Source organism: Rhipicephalus sanguineus, chromosome 11 (assembly GCF_013339695.2).
Source record: "Rhipicephalus sanguineus isolate Rsan-2018 chromosome 11, BIME_Rsan_1.4, whole genome shotgun sequence".
NCBI lineage: Eukaryota > Metazoa > Arthropoda > Arachnida > Ixodida > Ixodidae > Rhipicephalus > Rhipicephalus sanguineus.
The window spans coordinates 67,599,488-67,624,116 of NC_051186.1; the positions used below are offsets into that span (position 1 = coordinate 67,599,488).

Genomic DNA, 24,629 nt, shown 5'->3' on the forward strand with positions numbered 1-24,629 from the left:
TTCCGGAGCCCTCCACTACGGCGTCTCTGATAATCATATCGTAGTTTCGGGACGTAACACCCCTACAATTATTATTTTATATTATTATTATTATTATTATTATTATTATTATTATTATTATTATTATTATTATTATTATTATTATTATTATTATTAAAGGAACAAAGCGCTTCATGACGTGTATATTGGTTTTCGCGCTGCCCATGTGCAGTTGCCACTTGTCGTTTCATTGTGTGGTTGTGCAGGAAACAGAATCAGTTACCAGAACATGTGCGGAGTCAGTTCCTGTTGGGTTACACTCGCGAACCGCGGGCGTAGGCTTTTAGAGCGCACACGTGGTGTGAGCTACGTAATTAGAGGAACGTCCGCGTGTGATACGGACATAGATCGGCAAACTCGCTCATGAGTCAACTCACTCAGACTCAGGTCGAGCCGTGAGTCCGGATGAGTAATATGTCGGTGAGCTTGAGTCCGAGTGAGTCCGGCTGAGGAAAATTTTAGCGAGTCCGAGTCCGAGTGAGTCCGGTTGAGGAAAATTTTGGTGAGTCTGCGTCCGAGTGAGCCATAAGCACAATATATATATTTTTGAGTGAGTCTGGGTGAGCTCCACATTTTTTGCCGACCTACGGATGCGGACGACGCGAGTTCGATTCCCACCTGCGGCCGGATGTCTTTTCGTCCGCTTTCATGTCTGTCCTACCAGTTCATTGCTCCTCATTCCACTAGAGTACATATAGACGTGGCAAGCTTTCACACAAATAATACGAGTTCATTTTTCCTGTTTTCATTGCTTAGGTTAGGCTAAAACTCGTGCGATTGTAACTAACAAAAAGAAAAAGAAAGAAAAGAAAGAACATCGAGCCCATCTGTTTCCTTTACTCTCCGCGCCCGTTACACACTTTCAATGCGGCGAGCAGGAGTGCGGGGAGATGGGGGGTCAATTAGGGGGGGGAAGGGTGCCCCCGCCCCTAGTCACCTAAGAAGGGCGCCGAGTGCGCTCCATGCTTGTACACCTTACTGTACTTGTACGCTTTGCATGCTTGCTGTACTTACTGTACTTGTACGCTGCGTACTTCTACACTTTACTGGGTTAGACCTGTCCCGTCATTCTTTAAAGTGTAGGGTTATGACCATTCAGGGCAGAGGGCCCCTGGTGTTACCACGTCTGTGTGTTTGTGTTCCTTTCTCGTGTCCTGAAAAATCCTTCAACGCGGGGTGCCGCCGGATTCAACGTCTCGACAAGCGGTCTTGTGCCTGCAAGGCTGCAAGTGCCTGCCTTAGCGCGTGTATGTTTGCGCTCCGTACCCTCTCCTTCAAATTAACATAAGAGAAGGAAATGGCAAGTGCGAAAACGGGGTGGGGGAGAAGGAGGGGCCGGCGAATTTTTACATCTTCTCATGCTTCCATCTTCCCCTGAACTTCTGTCTTCTTTGGATTTCTTGTGTCCTCTTCCTTTGCGCTACCACAGTAATAAAAAAATGACGTACCAACAAGACCGCATTGCAACTTTAGTTGAATCCAAGAACTGTTGACTTGCAACTTTTGCCACCGGAATCCCGTGGACCACAAACAGGCCGTTGTCAGAAGCACATCATCGCTTCATTTTCATTCTTGCATTCATTGCAAAAGCTTCTTTTCTTTCGGATTCGACCACTGGAAGGCGGGGGGGGGGGGAGACTTCGACACATTGAGAACCATGCGCACGCCTATGACGGTGAGTGACGTCAGCTCATGACATAGACCTTGTCGTTTTTATATGAAAGTCAGTGCTGCCTCGCGATCAACCGAGACATGGTTTCGGCACGGAGAACACCAAAGTGAAATAGAACAAAAATGTCGTCCACACGTTTGTAGCACGAAGCTCACAACGGAAATCCGCGCGGATTTTCTCTGACGGAACGCTTCCTATAGTTTACGAAAAAAAAAAAATTCGTCCTGGTCTTGGAATTCTAACACGGAACCAGCACGCCATTCCGGGGCAGTCGCTCTATACCGTCTGTGCGAACCAGGAGGCTAGTAGATCACATCGTGACAATGGATTAAAGGTCAATTAGGAGCAGAAGGTCTGAAAAAAAAAGTGGCGCGGGAAGAAAACGCTCCGGAAGGTTGTTAGTCCTAGGGTTCGACTCCCGGACTAGGACGAATTTTTCGTAAACTGGGAAGCGTCCCTTCTGAGATATTCGTTTGGATATCTCAGAACAGCTCAGCATATCTCTGCAGCGTCATGCTTCGAAGATTGGATGGCATATTTTCCTTCAGGAGATAGAGAGATAAGTACAGGGAAGGCAGGGAGGTAAGCTAGACCACGTCCAGTTTGTTACCCTACTCGTGGGGAGGGGAATCAGGCGGTAAAAGAGAGAGAGAGAGATAGTAAGAGCTAGAACATGCGTGTACGCAATACACATACTATGTACAGCGTATCTACAGGCGACCACTTAATACACTCATCCAGCTTGGAGGATTTTGCAGAACCGATGTGTGAAAATCCCACTATTTTAGGGGCGCGAGTGCGTCATTTTAGTTGTTTTTTTTTTTGTCTTTCCAGGGGACCCATAAGTTCAAATCGAACCGCATCCCGTGGGCAGCATGCAGCCTTCTCGCGTCGACAAGCCGAGTGAGGCGTCCGCATCGTCTAACAACTCAGTGAGTTGTGAATTTGTGATGTAATTACCGCGACTGTTAGGCAACCGCATTGCGGTCTTTATTGCTTGTATGTGTGGCTTCGTTTTCAGATAATATTTTTCGCTGACACGGTGAATATAGGAACATCGGAACAGTTTTGTCACGAGAGTTCGATACAGAAACGCTGCTGTACTGTCACTGAACTCTGTTAAGCTGTATTGTGAACATCGAAGCGCGTGTTTTCATGAAAAAAAATGTTTCAAAACAACATTCAGTGTTTCACGCATATAGTAATGCTCTATTGCACTTTTACGTGAACTTTAACGTGCGCGTGTATTGGCTGCTTCTCCTGGTTTTCTTTGTTTCGTCTTGTTTGTGTTTTTCTTTTTAGACTTAAAGCTTGTTTCGCATTTTGTTTATGGAATGTGTCAGCTAACGTTGCCATTTGAAAAGGCCTATCCCCCATATATGGATCGATTCTGAAAGGTATTTCAGGTCAGGACTCGAGATAAATATCGATATCCATCTCCAGAATGACCAAAATCTGGACGCCACTTCTGAGATAGAGAGTTTTTGTTCCACGTTTATGTTTCAACACATGGTGGCCGCATGGGGTGCTTCTCGAAAAAAAAAAAACGCTTGAGACCAGTCACGACTATGTAGCTTACCCGAACAAAGCGTAAGTAATCGCATTAGGCGAGGAAATATTGACACTACCATTCAGCAAAGTGACAACATTTAATTTTTGTGGAACACAAAATAACCGCTTACGTTCTAAATTCGCTGGCTTGATGCCTGGCAACGCTTAGCTGCGACAAGAGAAGAAATCTACGCACTAACTTCTCGCGCGGAGACAATACTTATGGCCGATCGCAGGTGCTCATCAGCCATCCTCGACTGGAGAGGTGTTTGCCCGAGTAGGTACTCCCGAACATGACGATGATCCTAGCAGCCTGTCGGCGCAGCGCCAGGTTGGGCCGCTAGCGAAAGGTCCGCGGGCCGCATGCGGCCCGCGGCCCACCTTTTTGAGACCTCTGCTGTGAGAAGTTCGTATAGTGCCGTCCCTACAGGCGACGTTTTGCGAATCTGCTATATGGCACTTTATGAACTTCGAAGATTTGCTTTTGAAACGCTTGAGATCGTGGGTCTTCATTCATTTGCATGCTAGTCTGTAGAGTTGTCCGGACTGTAACATAAACAACACATCCCACCTCGTCTGCATGCAGGAACAAGGCAACGCACTTGTAAGGATCAAACTGGCGCTTTTTTGCAGGACCAGGGGGGCTATTTCCCCGCGGCTTACCACGTGATCGAGGGTCTGCACGTGAGTCGACTGTTCACGGAGCGTAATCTCAGGTCGGCCATGTCCTACCGGCCTCGAGACGACGACGTCTTCCTCGTCAGCTACCCAAAATGCGGAAACACGTGGCTCCAGAAAATCGTCAGCGCCGTGTTCAACTGCGCCGAATCATCCGGGGAATCCGGAGGCGCGCAGCAAGAGGAACTGTCGACGTACCTGGATTTCGTGGGTGCGGAAGGGGCCCGTTCCTTGGCCCGACCAGCCTACATCAAGTCACACTTGCCGTACGACAAGCACCCGTGCTCGCCGAAGGCCAAGTACATCTACATAACCAGGAACCCTTACGACTGCTGCGTGTCCTTCTACTACCACACAAGGTGGGTCTGTTGCCGGCACGATGACTGATAGATCCATGACCGTGTCGTTGGAGGTTTGACACGGGACTGCCGTGTGTTGTAGTGGTCACGCCGAAATACCAGTTGCTCCTAGAGCAGAGCAAGTCCGGCCAATGTGTTATAGACTTGCCGTGCTATAACGAGACAGGACCTGCGCCGCTCCTGTCTGCATGCTTCTTCTCAGTCCAAGTTTTCGTTTTGTCACGTTGACCTCGCAAACTAAAAGAATGAACCAACTACCGCCGAAGAAAAGCTTTCTTCGGGGGGTAGTTGGTTCACGTATTCTTAACCTCCTCTATCATTCATCCGTTCTTGACTTCCGACACGCGCCAGTATTCCTGACGTTATAAATGTAACTGTTGTATGCAGGTAACCAATCGCCAGCGTATAACAGATCCAAATCTGCGAAGCTTGTCTGTTCGATGCTAATTTCCGACTGCCATTGCAACATTGCACTCAAAGCTTACTTACCCCTTCTAAACACTTGTGCAGGGGACTTCCGACCTACCGGTTCCAAGACGGCACGTTTGACGAGTTCTTCGACATGTTCGTGGAGGGAAAAGTTGACTACGGCGACTACTTCGACCACTTGCTTTCCTGGTACGCCCACCGGGATGACCCGAACATGCTGTTCATCACCTACGAGCAACTCAAGAAGGACACAGCGGACTGGGTTCAGAAGATAGCGGACTTCCTTGACAAGGAACAGTACGGCGACAGGATGCGAAAGCACCCCGAGCTCTTGAAACAAGTGCTGGATGCAACTAGCCTCGCCAGCATGAAAGCCATGAATTCGATGATAAGCAACTGGACCGCGTTGATCGAGTGCGTGCCGGCTGAGGGCAAGGAGGAATTGATGAAGGAATTGAAGGACACCTTCGGTGACATTTGGGACGTGCCGGGCAACGGAGGCTTCATCCGCAAGGGTCTCGTCGGCGACTGGAAGATTCACTTCAATCCAGAACAGATAAGAAGAATGAAGGATCGCATCGAATCCAAGACGCGCGGCAGTGACGTCATGGAACTCTGGAAGGATATAGACCTCCCTTGAGCTCACCTCTGGACGAACATTTAGTAATAAAGTAGTTTTGTGGGTTTCGCATCCAGGTGCATCTCTCTGAAACGGGACATCGTCACGGTTACATGACGTAGCTTGCGTCGAAACTTATTATGGCGAAAGCCTTAGATGCATCTTTTTATTTATTTATTTTATTTAATTTGGAATACTGCAAGCCTATAGATTGGCTCAAGCAGGATGGGCGTTACATACAGTGCAAAAGTGAATATACAAACAATGCAATAATGAACAGAGGAAACAACATAAAAAGAGTGAAAATCATTTTACAGATAGGGCCATCAAACGGAACGAAAAAAAAAAGAACACGCATATGATAGGAACAAGATAAGTAGGAACTAAGAACTCTGTATATTCAAAACATGACTCTGTACTTCGTTAAAAAAATTATCGGAAGCAAATATGCATTGTGGCAAAGAATTTCAATCCGCGACCATACGAGGGAAGAAACTGTACTGAAACGGTTTCGTGCGAGCGAAGATTGGTGCCAACGAATGTTGATGACTGTGCCGTGTTTTCCTCGTACTGGGACGCTTAACAGATGCTGGGAGAGCTAAACTGATCTTACATGTAAGGTAATTGTGAAACAATGAAAGACGGTTAACTTTTCTCCGGGCTTCCAACGTCGGTATTTTATTACGCTTCATCATATCTTTGGGAGAATCTAGACGTTTATACGTGCCAAATATAAATCAAACTGCTTTCCGCTGAACGTTTTCCAGCTGTGCAATATCTTTTTGATAATGTGGATCCCATACTGTTGAGGCGTATTCCAGTTTAGACCTTATGCAGGCATTGTAAGCTAGAAGCTTTGTGCTACTTGGTGCTTTTTTAGGCTTTCTTTTTAGGAACCACAGTTTTCGGAGACAGGCTGCACAAATGTCGGATATATGCTCAGGCGATGTGAACTTGTTTGTTAGGGTAACGGCTAGATATTTAAACTTGTCAACTTCTGAGACTTGTTGGTTGTTAACTGAATACGCAAATACACTGACATATTTTTTCTGGGAACACGAAGTAATAATGTTTTTTTTTTCCGCGTTTAAAACCATTCCCCATCGTTTGCACCAATCCTCTATTGCACATATACTGTTTTGTAACAAGATGTGGTCATCAGTAGATGATATTTCCTTAAACACAACGCAGTCATCAGCAAGCAACCGAATTGATACAGTAGCAGGAACCACTTCAACCAGATCATTAACATAAATAAGAAACAGCAAGGGCCTAAAACACTACCTTGAGGTACTCCCGAGGTAGCAGGAAGCACAGGGGATGAGCAATTTCTGACGTCTACAAAGTGGCTTCTGTTGGAAAGATATGCACTGATCCATTTAACAATGAAAGATGGCAGGCTGAGGCATTCTAATTTATACAACAGCTTACCATGTGGCACTTTATCGAACGCCTTCGAAAAATCTAAGAATAGAATGTCAGCCTGTCCAGAGACATCAAGTACCGCCAGGATCTCGTGCACAGTCGAGACCAACTGAGTAACTGTCGACATCGATTTTCTGAAGCCGTGCTGATGTGGTGTCAACACGCCTCGATCAGTTAGAAACTCTTGTATGCAACAAGAGCTTGATAATGTGGATCCATGTCAACTGCGGAAATGTCAATTGCGAAAAGTGACTGTCGGCGTCGTCGACACAAGTGATTAAAAAAAAATCTTGTAATGACGTTACCCTGGGATGTCATCACAAGATGATAACGCCGTCATGACGTCACAGATCACCAAAGTTCGTGACGTCATGACGTAGTTGCATGACGTCACATGATGACATCACACAACATAGTCCCTCGGCCAAAGGTAGCCCGAGCCCGGGGGCAGTGCAGAACCTCATTAGGTGCAGAGAGCTTTTTGTCCTGAAATTAATACACAAGTTCCCGCAACCATTGGCTTACAAGGCACTGACTTCCAATTTATGCGTGCTTAATTAGTGATTACAGCCAATAATACGAAAATACGCACAAAGATGTACAGCAGAGCTAAAAAAAATACAAGGGAAACCTAAATTCCAGCGACTGCAGAAAAACCTAGTTCATACGTTTTTGACAAAAAAGGAATACGCGGGAAAAAAACGTACTATCCGAGAAAACGCACAATCAGAACTATACCATCGCGCAGTTTCGCTTGATAGCGATACCGCGAACGTCGGCAACGGGAAATCGTACGCATGGGGAACGTATCAACGAGGTTTTAGTGTGAGAATAATTATGCTGTAGGGTGATTCCACGTAAGATCGAACAAACGATGGCTGGTCGACCTCCTAGATTTATTTCAAAATTTTATGTATTATTACCTGATGAGTGGAAAGAAGCGATCCGCAATTTTTTTTGCCGGCAAAAATTTTTGCGAAGCACAGGAAATCAAGAATGGCTGAGAGGTGGAGTGGAGCGCTCATCCGCTCTGCTGTTTTGGTCAACTTTCGTTATGAATTGCTCAAAATATATTAAAGTTAGGTAGCTGAAATTTCTTTAACTAAATATATGCATGTTTTTGCTTCTGCTCAGGTAGCTTTAATTTTTATCTATACTGTACATGTTTTTATAAAAAAAACCTCAAAATTGGCCCAGGAAACGCTATTTTCTTTACTTTGAAGGTCTGCATCTCAAAAAAGCCTTGTAGCAGAGCGACGAAAATTCCGCATTACGTTCTTCGCGTACTTATCTACAAAACTACCGAATCTTATATTTATATAACTTTTTAAAGAGATGCGATCGGGCTATGTTCAAGAAAACGCCGAACAATGGAAACTTAGAGACAATTTAAAAAAAACCCATTTTTTATTTTTCCTAAACGTTGTCCACTTATTCTCCTCTACATCAGTTTTCACAATCATTGAAGACATATTCCATAAGTTTGTTGCACTAATAGTTTGGCCCCTCCGATGAGACCCTTAGGCAAGGCTCAGCGCACCATGCAGGTCTGAAGAGTCGATGCTTCCATGCTTAAGAAATAGGCTTCTTAATATAACTTTTCGCTAGTGTGGATGGCAGAAGAGTGAAGTTGACAGCGTTCCCGGGGTCCCGTCGTTGCTGCATGAACTTGCCGAAAGCTTTCGGTCCAATGGGCTCAGAACCAGCACTTTCCTTCAGCTGAATTTCCCGATGCATCACCTTAAAGGGACACTAAAGAGGAACAATGAATTGGTTTCGATCGATAAATTGTGTTCTGAGAAGTCTAATGCCGTTACTTTCGCCATAATAGGTTTATTAATAGAGGAGAAAATCAAGTTAAAATGTCATTTTTAAATTTCACGCCTAAATCTCCCCGCGTGACGTCACGGATTTCGAAGTGTATTTATCGTATTTTGGCGCCATTGGCTCAACAAAATTACCCCAAACTTGGTATGTTAAGTCTATGGACACCTCAGAGGACAATGCACTTCATTTTTATCGATTAGGAACTACGTAGTCCCTAGTAGGCGCCGTCAAAATATGTGACGTCACGGCGAATGGTGCGGAAACTTCTAGGTGGCGTCGCCACCCACATTTTCTTTTCGCGCGTTTTCTCGCTTATTAAGCGTCTTCTTGCAGCAAGCTTGGTGTTTTTGGTATCGTGAAAGAGCACTTTACTAATATGAGAAAAATCGTTTTGCTCTTTAGTGCCCCTTTAACTTTACGCCCGCCCTATCGCGCAGCGATCATTTTCGGCTACCATCTTCAGTTTGTTTTCTCTTGATGTTGGCTGGCCTGAACGGACTTCTAACGGTGCCAGGAGGTTTCAAAGAGGACCCGCTGGTAGTCGCAGTGATCTGGTTAATGACGTCGATAACTTTTTCAGAGGGCATAAGAATGTCATCGTTAAACTGCGCGTTCCCTGACGATCTTTCATTGCAGTCGTAGTAAAAGCGCGCGCAGCACAAGTAGTCCGTCTCGCTGAAAGTCACTGATCTTTCGGGTGTTAAACGTTCCTTCAAAGCATTGATGTCTAGGTCGGTAAGTCTGAAATTTTGGCTTCTTCGCAATAATTAAGCTTCTTGTGCTTCGAAATGTAGTCTCCACAATACACTCATTCAGAGCTACACTTTCTCGTCATGAGACGCACAGGAGGAGTAGAGTAAGAGCAAAGCGCAAGCACTATCGGCATCGAATGAAGTGTGAACAGCGGACAGGACGCGCGGCTAGTTCAGGCCGTCTGCTGCCGACATCTAAGATAGGCAAGCGCAACCGCTTACCGATAGTTTTGCTGTTCTTTCCTTTGACATTCCATATTTTGCTTTGCCACTGGAGCGCCACGTTCATGCTTTCCACTGAACGCAACTGGCGCAGCGCAGTTTCTCTGGCAGCAGCGTGCGTGAAGCGAGCGCTTTGATCTTGCTTCCATCTCCGCCGTGTTATCAGCGCCTAGCTGCAGTGCGAACAGAGGGCGGATAGAATAGCGAAGCTCCAGTGCACGTGCGTTCAAGTCACCCAAGAGGTGTTGCTGTTTCGAACTCAATCGGTCTGAGGACGCGAAAACGAGCTCTCACTGCGCCGTCTCTTACAACGAGCATCTCTGGTGCGCGCGCGCCTACTCGGTAGCTCCGCGCTCGTGGCCGCTGCAGTGACCAAATAATTTCAAAATTAACGTCTTCAGTGCCGTCGACACCTTTTTCGGTACTACTGGCCTTTTAATAAAAAGAAATCCAATCCTGCCTGCATTCTATACACTTGCTGGGCAAGAAGTCGGAATTGCCAATCCTTGCCTGAGGGTCTCATTGGAGGGGCCCTAACTTTTAGTGCAACGAAATTATGGAATATGTTTTTAATGAATGTGAAAGCTGATGTGGAGGAGAATAAGTGGACAAAGTTTAAAAAAATATAAAAATGGTTATTTTTAATTGTCGTCTGAAGTTTCCATTGTTCGGTGTTTTCTTGAACTTAGCCCGATCGTATCTCTTTACTGAAAAGCTATATAAATGTAAGATTCGGCACTTTGGTAGACAAGTATGCGAAGAATGTAATGCGGAATTTTCGTCACTCTGCTACAAGGCCTTTTTGAGATAAAGACCTTCAAAGTAAAGAAAATAACGTTTCCTGGGCCAATTTTTAGGTTTTTTATAAAAACATCTACACTACACATAAAAGCTAAAACTACCTGAGCAGAAGCAAAAACATGCACTTGTTTAGTTAAAGAAATTTCAGCTACCTAACTTTAATATATTTTGTGCAATTCATAACGAAAGTTGGCCAGAACAGCAGAGCGGATGAGCGGCCCACTCCACCTCTCCGTCATTATTGATTTCCTGTGCTTCGAAAAAATTTTTGGCGGCAAAACAAATTGCGGGTCTCTTCTTTCAACTCATCAGGCAATAATATATCAAATTTTGAAATAAATTTAAGAGGTCGACCGGCCATCGTTTCTTCGATCTTACGTGGAAACGCCCTGTAGAGCTTACAATGTTTTTACAGAAATTGTCGGAAATCGTTAAGGCGGCAGCACAATACGCCAGCAAATATGTAAATCTGCGCGAAAGGCAGCCACAGTAGACAACTGCATATCTCAAAGCGTCTATAAAGCGGATAAATCTGACATAAAGCTTATATTATAGCCTAAATGCTTTAGGGGTTTTGCATAGGCGTTAACTGCTAATTTACTAGCGTACTTAAGAGCAGCGTGTGGTACAGTATTTCTCTACACCTAAAATGTATCGCGATGTACCACCTTCACAACTGTGATATCGCTTTTCAGTGCGCCATTGAGAGTATTAAACTTCACTTTTGCTTGTGTTTTTAAAATAGTTTGAGAATAAATACGCCTCATACGCGAACTAAATTTCGAGCCTTTTAGGTGCACGCCCCATCAAACTCGTTGGAGCGTTTCCTCAGAAAACGATTTCCAAAAGGTTATCGACATCCACTTCCTTTCTTCAGCACTGCTAAGCAGCACTTGCTTGCATATAGTGAATGAGTCCTCACAGCATAGCCAGCACTCAGCTGCGAACTTTATTGAACACGCAACTACACAGGCCAACGACATTGATCCGCGGCTTGAACGACATCAACATGGCAACAAAAAATTTGTTAACATTTCAAATACAAGGCAACGTGAAAGCTATACAGTAGCGAATACTCTTAGCGGTAAAGGTACAATAGAGAGCTTGGCAGGAAAGAGCAACAAAAATGCCAGCGCATGCGATAACACGCGTGTGTTACTTCATTGCGCAGGTGCATGCAACTGTTGGTCGCCCCCTAAAATGTCATGCCAAACGAACCTTCCCAAGGTTCGCAACCGGTTATACAGCCATCAAGTCACTCAAGTTAACATATCCGTTTCCCCCATAGACCACGTTGACAATCGTAAAATGCCACAATTTCCAGGAAGTCGGCCATTAAACACTAAAACAGACAGCACAATTGACGTTCTTACATTTTCTGGATGGCGCACAGGGTACGGCTCTCGCACACGACGTAAACGTCATCGTCATCAGCCGTGCCAGACTCTGACGCAATTAACACGTACTCCAGGCCGTCATCGACAACAGGGCGCTGCGAATCGGGAGCATCTTCGTAGCAACCCATCTCCAGCGACATGCGATCGTCAGCCTCTTCTGTCACTCCTCGGCATTGGTCGTCATTGTCCACAGCCGGACAGTCGCTCAGGGCTTGCCCGTGAACGCTGCCTCGGTGAGCCGTAGGGGAGCGAACCGGCGACCATTCGTTTCTCGTCCCACCGCTACCCTGAGGTGGTGCTGCAGTCGAGTCGAATGGATCAGTATGACTCGCAGCGTTGTCACGAACTGTAGCGTTTTCTGCAGAGGCCGAAGTGTCATGGCGAAGAGAGACGCTGTTTGTGGTAGGGGCCGTCAACAAATAATCGTTCGAGACTTGCCCAATGCCGCCGCTTTGGTCTTCCACAGTCGAAGGGGAGCGAACGCACGAGCACTCCTTTCCCGACTCGCCGCTATCCGTCGAAGGCGCTGGCGTCGAGTCGGCGGGATCAAGCGAGACCGAAGCGTTGTCAGACACGCTACCGGCAGCACAGGGTGCAGTCGTACTGCCGTTTTCACACATGAAACTCACAGGAACAGCTGTAGGCGCCGATCCCGGAGTCAGCCCGAGCTCGTAATCCGCATCCGTAATTTCACCCCTCGTAGCTGGATCTTGCTGTTCTGCGCTGCCACATGGATCGTCCACTGCAGCCGATGCGGGCAGATCGCGTGACGGTTCAATCCCGGCATCTTCACAATTTATTGGAGTTGGCGTCAAACCGGAAGCGTCGTTCAAACAACTCTCCAGAGGAGCAGCTGTCAGCTCCGATCCCGGAGACTGCCCCATCTTGCAATCCGCATCTGTAACACCTTCACCTGTCGTCGCCGGACGCGCTTCCCTATCTCGCTGCTCTGCGCCGCCGCACGGATCCACCACCTCAGCCGATGTGGGCAGATCAAGTGACGGTTCATCCCCGGCATTTTCATCCTTAGACGCTGGCGTCAAAACGGGAGCATCATTCAAACAGCTCTCCACGCTTCGGATCCAATTAGTCAAAGGCTGCTGCCCTCTGGCGCCGTCGTCACGAGCCGCAACGCTGCTCGTTTCGGTTACAGCAGCGCCAGAAACTACAGTTCCAGTCAATACCACAGTAGTAGCGGTCTTTGAAGCTGTCGACATCGCCGTTTCTTCGGTCAGTGACACAACCTCACTAGACGCCGACGCTGCGTCGTCGGTATCACCTTCAATCGCACCTTGCCGCGCGAGAACGCTCTTCGTAGTGGGCCTACACGGCGACACGGACGTAGTCATACTACTATCAGCATCCTGCGGTGCTGTGTCGTCGAGAAACGGTAAGGGCAGCAGCGGCGGACGCCGTCTCCCGTGCTGGTGCGGCGAATCGCGATCGAAGTAGGGCGTCGTGTAGAAATGATGAGCCCTACCTCGGTTAAATGATGGTTGCCAACCGAAGAAAGCAGCGTCGTTCCGTCCTCGAGGGTTGAAGCGCGGCGGTCCGGCACGGCGTCCAAAGAACGGTCTCTGGGGAGGTCGTCCTCTCCACGACGGACGCGGTCCGAACACAGGACCTCCGCCGCCACCTCGCCAGCGTCCGCAGCGGGGAAACGGTCGTCGCGTCGCTGACCAGTCACACCGAAGCGGTGGAGACGGCTGAGAGACGCCGCGATCGGCGCCTCGCATGCCGGTCCACAAAGCGTCCATCACCGTCGACGCTACGCCGCCGCATCGCTTCGCGCCGGAGATGCCAGGTACGTAGGCCAAGATGTTCGCGGGTAGCTCGATTGGCTCCTCTGTTTCGTCGCACACACTAACCGTAGCACTCGACGAAGACTCCGCGTCGCACGAAGACGACCGGTCAGATGCGTCGTGTTCCATTTCTTGAACAACTCCGTACGACTCGCGTCGTTGCAGCGCCGGCAGCGCTGGTCAAAACAGTCGAAGTGAACGCGGCGAACCCGCCGCTATCATGCGTACCAGCGAGACGCAGCGCACTCATTCGTATCACTCCGCCGTAAAGAAATGAGTCCGCCAGTTCCGCAGGTCAGTGCAGCGCCTCCTCTGGTCAGTGGTTCCGCGCTGTAGAGGGTATATGCCGGGACGTCGGCGCGCCGCCGCCGACTGTTTACGCCGCGCTGACCCCAACTGATCGCGCGCAGCCGCCGCCGACGTGTTTTGTCAGCGCGATCGCCACGCCATTTAAAGGGACACTAAAGGCAAATAACAATTTATGTCAGAGTGACAGCTCAATGTATGACAACGTCTGTCACAAACGTCTGGAATTCTCGCTCGCGCCCCTTCGTGCCTTGGGAAGGGCGCCGTGGTGTCGACCGCGGCCTCCCAGGCGCCAGGCCCCGGAGTCGAAGGTCGATCACGTCGACGCTCGGTTCGAAGGCAAGAGGTGCGATGACAGGCAAACACCTCTCGCTTCCCGGAACCATTTCGAGGGGAGAGCCGTGGTCTTCACCATCAGTTTTAACGACCGACGCGGTGGTCTCCGGCTCGCGGAGGAGAGGAAATGGCATCCGAGGCAGCAACACCGATATATCTCGGTCGTGGCCCCGCGAACCTGCTGTCACGCAACATCACCAAGAAAGAATTTGACTGCTTGCGGCAGTTGACGTTGAACCAGCGAAGAGCGCGGTCATCGGTGTCGCGAGTCTCGCGTGGGCCAGGATTGCCACTGACTTTCGAGTAAATGTCGCCAAACGACGAGCAGAAAGTCGCCAAAAGTCGCCATTTTTTTACAAATTTAGCCAAAAAAGTCGCCATTGTAGATATGTGCGGCATATCCTAGAATAAGAACTTCCACTGATGTATAGCCCCGTAGAATTCAGTGCCATTCAAAGCCCTTATAGTATATTGACATTTTTCAATACCAGGCGAATCGCCCCTTCACCATGGTGCACCTGGTTCTCCGACTACCCGCAGGATGTGCGCGGCGGCGCAAGTATGAAAGGATAAAACGCTCATGATATCCTTCCATCCCTGTCCGCTCGTTTCAAAGGTAAAAGTGTGGTAAACCTTGGGCGTTTGTAGACAGCTTTACATCCCCTTATATGAAAAAAAGGATTAACAGGTTTATTGAAAGTAGTAAGACAGAATTCTTACAGGTATCGTTCAGTAGTGAGTCTTATACCTTTCAGTGTGAACTAATATGATACCGGACGCCACTGTCCCTTTCACATATAATCACTTATATCTACCCGCGTCAATCCAGTGCGTTATAATTGAACAGGTAGACGTTGTAAAATGTTATATAGCAATTGTTTTCATTGCACACGCTCACCGAGAACAGTAGAAAATGCCTGAATAAATATTTTTTTATTGCACGAACACCCGCATATTCGCCAATCTTCGCTATACGAGCTCGATTAGGGGATACTGCAGCAGTGAATAAGTCGCCAAGCTATTTTGAACAGTTGGAGCTTTGGCGGAACAAATGGCCGGAACACACGACCAACCCGTCATCTAGCCCCTTCAGAAGCGAAACTTTAGCGAAGCTCTGAAGCATCTAGATGAATCTAGATAAATTGAGTTAGAAGCATGATGAACTGAGGAGATATACACGAGTTACAGGACGGACATACAGAACGGCGCGTAATGTGCACCTCAAAACCCAGAAAAATACAGAGAATAGTGCCGCTCATTCGTTGGGAAGGCGCTGAGCTTAGGACGCAAAACTCAGCGGAAACCTAAGCTGAAAATCGCCAAAAATTCGCCATGTCGCCATTCAGAATTTTAGGTCGCCACGGGCCTCTCAAATTCGCCAAGTTGGTGAAAAGTAGCCACCATTGGCAACCCTGGCGTGGTCGGCGAGCGCGGAGTGTCCCGCGCAACGAATCGAGTCGGCTGCAACACCGGGAACCCTCGTCGTCTACCGAAGCTGCGAGACCATCGGCGGCACCACGTCACCTCCCCTACGAGTACCACGAGCTGGAATGGTCCGTACGGAACTTTTTATTGTGTTTTTTTTGTTACCGCTTTTTTTGTATTTTAACCAGCTTTAAGGGGACACTAAAGGCAAATATTAAGTCGACGTTGATTGTTGGAATAGGGGTCCAGAAACCTCGTAGTGCTACTTTTATGCCAAGCAAGTGCTTATTTTGAAATAAAATCACGTTTTAGTGGTGCGCATCGCGTTAGCGCACTTCAAATCACCCGCCTGAAATCAGACTTTCATACATCACTGCTGCCGTGACCAACATTGCCCGCCTTTACTGAGCGGCCGCCGACACTAGTAGCAGCAGAGCGAAAGTAGCGGGACCCACAGTAGCAACAACGGCCATCGAAGCCATCGAAGGTTGCCGCAATCGCCGCTATGGATGTGGACGGAGAACTTGACAATCAGACATTGGCTCGCGACGCTGAGCTCCAATTCAACGACTTGAAATCTCTCAGCAGCATACCCCGATGAACGCGGTATGCTGCTCAGGGCTCGTAGTGCCGGCGTCGTTGCATGCGGCATTTTGTCGAACTTTCTGTCAGAGCGACTTTCACGATCGCGCAAAACACACGCGGCAGTACGCGATCCCGAAACTACCACTGAGACGCGACCGCGTGAGCGAAGCAGGGCGCCGGGCGAAGAGCAGTTCGGCGAGAACGGAACCTTTGAACCACGCGCGCCGTTCCCCATGGCAAAGCCACCGAGGTTCTTTTTTCTATGAATCAAATGGAAACTAACAAATAGCATTTTATTACGTCTTTTGATGCACGGAAGGTTCCTTTTTTATTGCTGCTAGTTTGATTACTAGTGATTTATTGTAGGCAGACTCTCATACGTCATCGGTATCACTTCGAAAATGTCCCACTCGTGGCGCTCATCATGTGGTACATTTAGCTTAATTTCTCGGTAAGTAGGGCACTGCTGTCGATAATATCGCCATTTTAGAAGTTGTCATACATTGAGCTTTCACTCTGACATAAATTGTTATTTGCCTTTAGTGTCCCTTTAGTATATCCTTGTATCAGGGTGCGCTGCGTCGCATAAAAGCTCCGAAGCGGGAGCGCGTTACCTTTCTCATAATTTGTCCTTGAATTTCTGCTAGCCACAATCATGTCTATTGTCACGTGGTCGTGACGTCGAAGAAGGCAGCAGTCAGCACGTCTGAGATGAAACTCTTTATTTGGCCGAACTTGTGGCCGAGAAACTGAAACTCAAACTAGCAATACACTGATAGCGGCGAACAGAGCGTCGACCGTCGATCAACTGACAAGCGGTGAAGCGCGTCGGCTTTTATACAGGCGCTATCGAACTTTCCAGCGATATCGCTGCTTGTTGCGCATGTTCTAGAATAAGCTCGAGCGTTCGCGTCTGACGCGCAACCTTAACAAAACGATCTACTACAATCGTGAGGCTTCTCGAACGCTGCGGCGTGGACAGCGTCGAGCGTTGATAACCGTCCTTGCTGGTCAAACCCGAATAAAAGAAGTGGGCGTGTCACTATAATCACTTTATTAACATCCCGCGTTGCCTCTAATTTGTACCTGTTGTTGTTCATTTACTACGTAGCTTGCTCTGTAGTTGTTCTTTTTGTCGCGCATATTATCGTCTCCTCATAGTTCACGTTGTACCTCTTGCCGTTGCCCTTGTAATAATTAAATGTTTATTTGTTCTGTATCAAATGTCCGTGTCTGCTCAATGAGTCCGTCGGTCATCCTGCGCACCACTACACGTGCAACCCCGCACGGCTCGACCGGCCATTACAAATTCGAAATGTACCACTCCGAGGCCTTTCAGGCGTCTCAGGCCTAAGCGTAATGTGGAAGCCTGCGAGTCTGCCGATGACGTGAGAGCGTCCAACTACAATTAATCATTAGTAATCAGACTAGCTTCAATAAAAAAGAACCTTCCGTGCATTAAGAGACGTAATAAAATGCTGCTTGTTCGTTTATGTTTGATTCATGGAAAAAAGAACCTCTTTGGCGTTGCCATGGGGAACGGCGAGCGTGGTTCAAAGGTTCCGTTTTCGCCGAACTGCACCTCAGCCGGCGCCCTGCTTCGCTCACGTGGTCGCAGCTCAGCAGTAGTTGCGGTATCGCGTACTGCCGCATGTGTTTTGCGCGCTCGTGAAAGTCGCTCTGACAGAAAGTTCGACAAAATGCCGTATTCATGTGATGTTGCCTGATGCCCGAATGGTGCACGCCGCCAGTGCACGCCGCAGCGCAGTAAAAGCGGGCAACGTTGGTCACGGCAACAGTGACGTGAGAAAGACGCTTTCAGGCGGGTGATTATGCGCTAACGCGACGCGGGCCACTAAAGCTTGATTTTATTTCAAAATAAGCACTTCCTTCGCACAAAAGCACCACTACGAGGTTTCTGGGCCGCTATTTCAGCAATCAGCGTCGACTTAATATTTGCCTTTAGTGTCCCTTTAACACGAAATATCGTACTCTTCAGAAATGACCGCTACAGATAACAAAAAAAAAAAAAGAGATCTTTAGTGCCGCGTCCCCGAAGCGGCTTACGTGCGCTAGACTTTGAGTTCCCTTGTATTCGCGATCGTTAGGTGCGGCTGAAAGTACAAAGGAACGCGAGAGCGTGCTAACGCAAGCGGCTTGGGGTCACCGGCACTAAAACCCACTAATCAGCGTGACTGAAGGATTAAAAAGAGAAAGCGTGAAAGTAATTCCCCTGACATACAGGCAAAAGTAATCTTTACCCCCCATTCCCCCATAATCCCAAGGCGCTGTGCCGCGCCCCTGTCGTGGAAAGCAGAAAAGAGCGGCTTTTTCCTTCTTTTCCGAACCACTGCAGACATTTTCACAGGAAAGAAGAAGCACCTCCATTTTGGCCTGGGGCACGGGAGTGCAAAGGCTAACGTCACAGTCTCGCTAATGCATTTTTGATGGGCTCATGCCTATTTAATTCTGTGACAATGTTGTAGATGATTACTCGCGCCCTAACTTCGTTGCTGACTCTAATGGCTATCGCCAGGTATACGACATCACTTCTCACTGCGCGTGGGAAGGATTGAATAAAGACAAACTCAAATTTCGTTATAAATGGAAAACTGATATTCTTAGATATGAAACAAAGAAAGAGCACGAAACATCTCAGCGTTTGGACGCACGTCCGCTTTTGCCGGCGTTTTCCCGGCGTTTCGTACGCCGGCGTCCCTCGACGTCGACGCTACCGGTGACGGTGACCGAAACGTCCACCTCTGGACGGTCCAGACATCACGGGCGGCAGCGTCGACGCCGGAAGCAGTTCAATGTACGCAGGACCAATCAGCGTGCGGCTGGCAGCGACTTCCGCTACGTAACGGCGTCGTCGCTGCTGCCAAAATGGCCGCCGCCCGCCTCGGATCTAATAAGTCGTCGCCGTGCACTGTGTGGCCCTTAAGTTCTCAACTGATGCTTGTATTTGACTTAGCTTGTTCCCTAGAAGCTTCGACAGGAAAGCGATCGTGATATCTTTGAAGTCTTTCCGAGCGCCGTACTCAAGTTCATCGGTAGGCTTAGCAGGAATGAGTGTATTGGCCGAATACGTGGCCTCAAAGATGTACGGCAGCTTCAAGCTCAGAGGCCATATATTACAAGTTTGTGCTTCTTCTTAATGCCAATAGCTGGCGCTACAAGTCAAATAAAAAGAAAATAGACTTTTCGGTGGCGTTGTGACTCGTTTTCTGCACCACAGAACTGCAGAACTGCTAATGAGACATAAAAGCTATAATCAGGAATATATCTTGTTGGTCCATTGACGGAAACTGTACACTGCTTTACGAGGTGCAGGTTCATTCCCTCTGGTCACACTGTGTGTGACGCTGAGCTAACGCTCTTCATATGGTTTGCCGCCCTCTCTGACGGCGTTGATGCGACGACGCCGAGGGACGCAACGCCAGGAAACGCCGGCAAAAACGCTCTATATGGTTCGGGCTTGCTGAGTGTCTCCCCAACACGCAGGCACGCAGTCCGTCCCCTCCTGCCGACGTAACCGCACACCACCCCCACAAGCACAACACAGAACGCCCGCCGAGCGACGCACTGCTCTTCTTCCGTCAACACCGCGGTCAAAGGTTGCCCCGCCGAGGCTATGTTGGCGGAGGTGGCGCGGTCTCACGGTTTCAGACCCTCCATGCCGGCAGACGAGTAGCTGTGGTGCTTTCCTGGGACTGCGCACGTCACGTTCAACAAGTACAGATGGAAACAAAATAGAAAGAAATACAACAGCGCGTTAGCTAAGAATGGCGGGACGGTCCGCGGAGGCCTTCGGTAATTCTTAACAAATGTAAACCGTCTGATGCTCAGGCACCTGCAGAAAGAAGTTGCGCCGCGGACAGATGGCACCACACTAAGTTCTTCTGGTGCTTCGTATCCTCTGCGATTAGCTACGCTTCCTCAGATGAAAAAAAAAAAAAAAGGTGCTTCTCGTTAAATCAGCCGTAGCAGGAGAGAAAACATTTAAAAAAAACCACGTGCGCTCTTTGTTGGGGTTTTGAAGGCGCCCACTGTGCAGACTCCAATGCATCTCACTGTCGACTAAGCAAATGACATTGCCAGAATGCAACATGGTTGCGGTGTAGCGACGTGATGCGGGCGTACGAAGGGTGAAGTCGTTGCATCGACAGTGCAATCCGAGGGGAGGGCGGAAGGGTCACGCATATTTACAACAGCCCCAGAAGGGATTATGGCGGCACACAGGGAGCCTCCGGTGATAGCCTGAAAGCTTCGTGAATCTGCTTTTCCAGCAAAGGAACTTTCAGGAGAGGGACATCCTGCTTTGTCGTGTTATCATGAACGCCTTTCCGAAAGATGTCCAAAAGGACACTGATGGGCTAGTTGGTAGTGCATAATTCTGAACAGTAGTAGCGCAAATAAGCACTCGGACGGCGACAGATCAAGACGGGCCACAGCGCTGACTAACAACTCAGTGTTTATTGCACGTGATCACATATATATACACACGCCACCGCGCAAAGGAAAAGGAGAGAGTGGAGGGGTGAAGCTCTGCCAACTCATTGGGCATATCAGCCTCCAAGCATACGGCGAGCTTTCATGGGCAGACGCCGGGGCGAATCCTGACGAATAAAAATAAAATAAAATAAAATAAATAAAATAAGAATTTAAGCATATATTATATAGGCTTTCTTTCTTTCTTATATTTTTTTCTAAACCAGTAACTCGTACACAGACTGCTTTTTTCTATCAAAGTGCGTTCCCCCTCCCAGGCCCGTAGCCAGAATTTTTTTTCAGGGGGAGGCCCACTTGTTGAAGGTCTCGACTATTTGAGGAAAACACCTATTTTCATTATTTATTTTTGGTATAAAACACACCTCCATCAAAATTTCGGGAGGGGAGGGGGTGCCTCATTTTCCCCTGTGGATCGGACACTTTCCCAACGACATGTTCCCCGGTCAGCGTGATTATAGAATGGGAGATGACTATATGACGTTCCTGAAGTAATTTTCGAAAAAAAAAAAAACTTCGAGGTGTGCTTAGGGTGTCTCGTGTGAACTCACTGTTGCTCACCAAATTTACATTAGCTTTTTTAGTCCGCAGACAAAGTCGCCTTCTCGGAAGTGCTTGCTGCAAACACGTGCGCGGGACATCGGTTCATTGCCCTTTCTAAACTTTATGAGCCACGCGTCGTGATGTTCGTTATCCTTGAGGTAAAACCGTAAAACCGTGGTGCGTTAATTGTGGCACACAGCACCAGAGTACCGTGCTGCCGAAAACATTGGTCACGCTTTCCAAGCGTTTCTAGATGCCATTGCACATGAACTGGTGGTGAAACGAGGCTGATTGAAGTGGGAAACTTAAACAAAAAACGCGCTCGGGCCACCGGTTTCCTGTCGTCAGAGCAAGGTTCGTCCAAATTAGCCCGTCACAACGACTCCATTGCCCGTGTCTCCAGTGGTGGGCCTCGTGTACAGTGACACCAAAGAGATGCAGAAAGTAGAACTGTAGTGGCAAATTATCTTATTACGATCACATTCATGCCATTCTTACTGTGAACTGAGCATTTAACAAGTGAGAAAACCTTGAAAAGCTGAAGAATATGTACTAACGCCCCCTTCATGTTTCTCGTAGCGATCATAAACGCAGTCCAGTCGGGATATGTCGAGAGCTATTCATCGTGATATCCTCCTCATTTATTTTGCTTGTGCCGGTGAGCGCGGTGGTAAATAATAACAGCAGCTGCAGGTGCAGTTTTACCACAGGGATGTTTCGAGCGAGCTTCGCAGCGATTCTGCGTCGGATTTCACACGTGTGCTGCCGCCGCTGTCCCGCAGAGAACCATGGGGCCAACGCTAATGGGGCTTCGATGGTTTTGATCACATGGTACATTTATCCTCACTGGCTCCCTCCTCCGTTCTTCTCAATTCGGATGCGTGCAGCATTCCACGGGCATGGCCCTGCTCTGCCGCGACTCTCTTCACTGCATGGCGCCTCTGCTCGAGTTCTCCAAAAGGAAATCGCCATAAGTAAAAACGCGAAATGAAATACGCGTGTACATAAACAGTATTTAGCAATTGGACTCCTCGCATGCAATCGACGAAAACAGAGGCTTCGCTTTCCGTCGGTTGGATCCAGGCTTCGCACACAGAAAGAGCTGCCGCCGCCGCGAGAGCACGGGGGATCATTACAGACTCACTGAAATGCAATCCTGCTTCCACTGCGAGATCTTCCGTGCGATGTTCAAAGTCCGCAACCACATCCATAGCGGCAAAGCCGCTAGCCATGCAGCGGCCGTTTGTACACGTGCTGACGTATCATGGCGCCTTCTAATTCGCTGAGAGCAATAAGATTCGTGACGACATCGCTTCAGCACCGAGTCTGGGGCGAAAGAAGTTGAGTAAGAGATTTTCGGTGTTTGTTTACAAATATCACCTCTAATAATTCAGTAATCTTTTCACACCCAACGGAAACTGCACGCATTCTTCAGTGCCCCTGTTCATTCCAGCTGAACTTCATATTTCTCGTTAGTGCTCGTTTTTCCCTAGCTAGCTGTGCGTATCAGACGCCCAAGCAGGGAGAGAAGAATCAAGAACATCGACCTCACTGTCGGTTTCAATAAGGCGGTAAGCTACAACCAGCTTTCCTTTTCTGCTGATACAGCTCTGGATTTCTCGTTTGATGTTTCACGTAAACGTATTATGGTGGCTACATGAGATGGCATCAGCGTCACCTGGTCGATATATATTCCGGGTGAGGCAAAAAGCACAAAACAATGGGCTGTGAGCGCCGTAGATAAGCAGTGTCTCTCAGCAGCCGAGAAGTCTTTGGAAAATATTAAATGCGAAGCATTTCTTAGCGAACCCTATATGGCATGCATGCAACCACGACAGAAAATAAGAAGAAAAACACAGCGCTGCATGCCCATTTGTAAGAAAAAATATGCGCACGTTCAACATAACCGCCGTGGTGGAACACGGCTCGGATGCTGACCCGAAGACGCGGGTTTGATTTTGACGGACGCTAAATGCTAGAGGCTCGTGTATGCGATGCCAGTACAGGTCAGAGAACCCCAGGTGGTCGACACTTCCGGAGCCGTCCACGGTGGCGTGCTGTTCATATCGTGGTATTGGCACGTGCAACCACAGAACTTATTATTACACTGCACGCGATATGAGAAATGTGCCCCCCCCCTTTTTTTTTTTTTTTCAGTACGTAGGCTGAAAAACAAAATATTTAGAAACGTTTTCCAGTTCACTTACTTTCAACACCTCTGTGTATGCTGTTCTCTCAGCCCTTAGTGTTTAGAGCCCTGAATTTCAGCTAGTTTAGCAAAGAGGATGCCATGAAATAGCTTTTTGAACGTGTGGTTTCGGTTTCCACGCCGCCGCCGACGACGACGAAAAGTGGTCGTGCACCGCCGCCGACGATTTACCCGGCGTGCACCGACGACGCCGCCGCCGCCGACTCGGAACGACCACCACACCGCCGCCGGTCGAAACCGACACGGCGCACACCTCTGCGCCACGTCGTAGTGTAGTCGTAGTGACCACGCCCGCGGCAGGAAGTAGTGCGTCACCTGTTGAACGTTCACAATGACATTAAGCTGCATACATACTTCGCAGAAACTACTGTACACATCAAGTGCTAAAGGTAGCACGAGTTACGGCTTAAGTAAGTCTGTATCCAGCATACTTTTGAAAACCTATGTAAGTGTCTGTTGGTGGTTCCGTTGGCCATCGCGCCCGATCGTGTTTGCGTCGAATCAATTCGAGATGGTTCTTGCAGCGTTTGCTAAACTCATTTAACAGTTTTAGTTGGCGGAACGGCGCGTGCGGCGTGCTGCCCTGTGTGCCCTATCAGGTATGTGCCACAGACATTGGGTAAATCACAGTACTCACCACTGCTCCACTAAAAAGGAAGATGACAGTTACCCAACAAACGGGTATGTGACGCAGAAATTTGTACGGCCGATCACAAAGCTGTCATCATCATAAACTAGTATGTGGTACAGAAATTGGATAGGTCCAACTACTCACCACAGGTCCACTAGAAAGGACGAAGGCAACAGCTAGCACAACACGAGCGTAACAAGGAGTCACAACATACAGGAAATATAGGACGAATTCACCGTCTACTCGGCCGATCCCCTCCATTGGGTATGTGCCATGACGAGAGGTCAACAACAACAACAACAACAACAACACGAGTGAACCGGAAAGGCAACGGCGGCTGCGAGAAGACCCCGAAGCGATGGAAGGCCTACGCCAACGACGACTTGTCGGTATAGATCTATGAGAGCTGCGAACGCTTGGTTTCAGCGCGAGTTTCTGTCTCTGGAGTTTGGACAAACGTGTCGTGCCTCTGGCGATCCGTGGTATAACTCGAACCTCTCTGCGCTGAGAAT

At 48.3% G+C, this 24,629-nt stretch overlaps 1 protein-coding gene across 1 annotated transcript; it reads left to right on the top strand.

The window, feature by feature from the left end:
- The first annotated feature begins 2,586 nt into the window (after positions 1–2,586).
- On the top strand, positions 2,587–5,368 carry LOC119373350 (sulfotransferase ssu-1). The gene is made up of 3 exons (XM_037643376.2): positions 2,587–2,643; positions 3,896–4,299; positions 4,810–5,368. The coding sequence occupies exons 1-3, from the start codon at positions 2,587–2,589 to the stop codon at positions 5,366–5,368; spliced, it is 1,020 nt and encodes a 339-aa protein (XP_037499304.2).
- Positions 5,369–24,629: the final 19,261 nt, after the last annotated feature.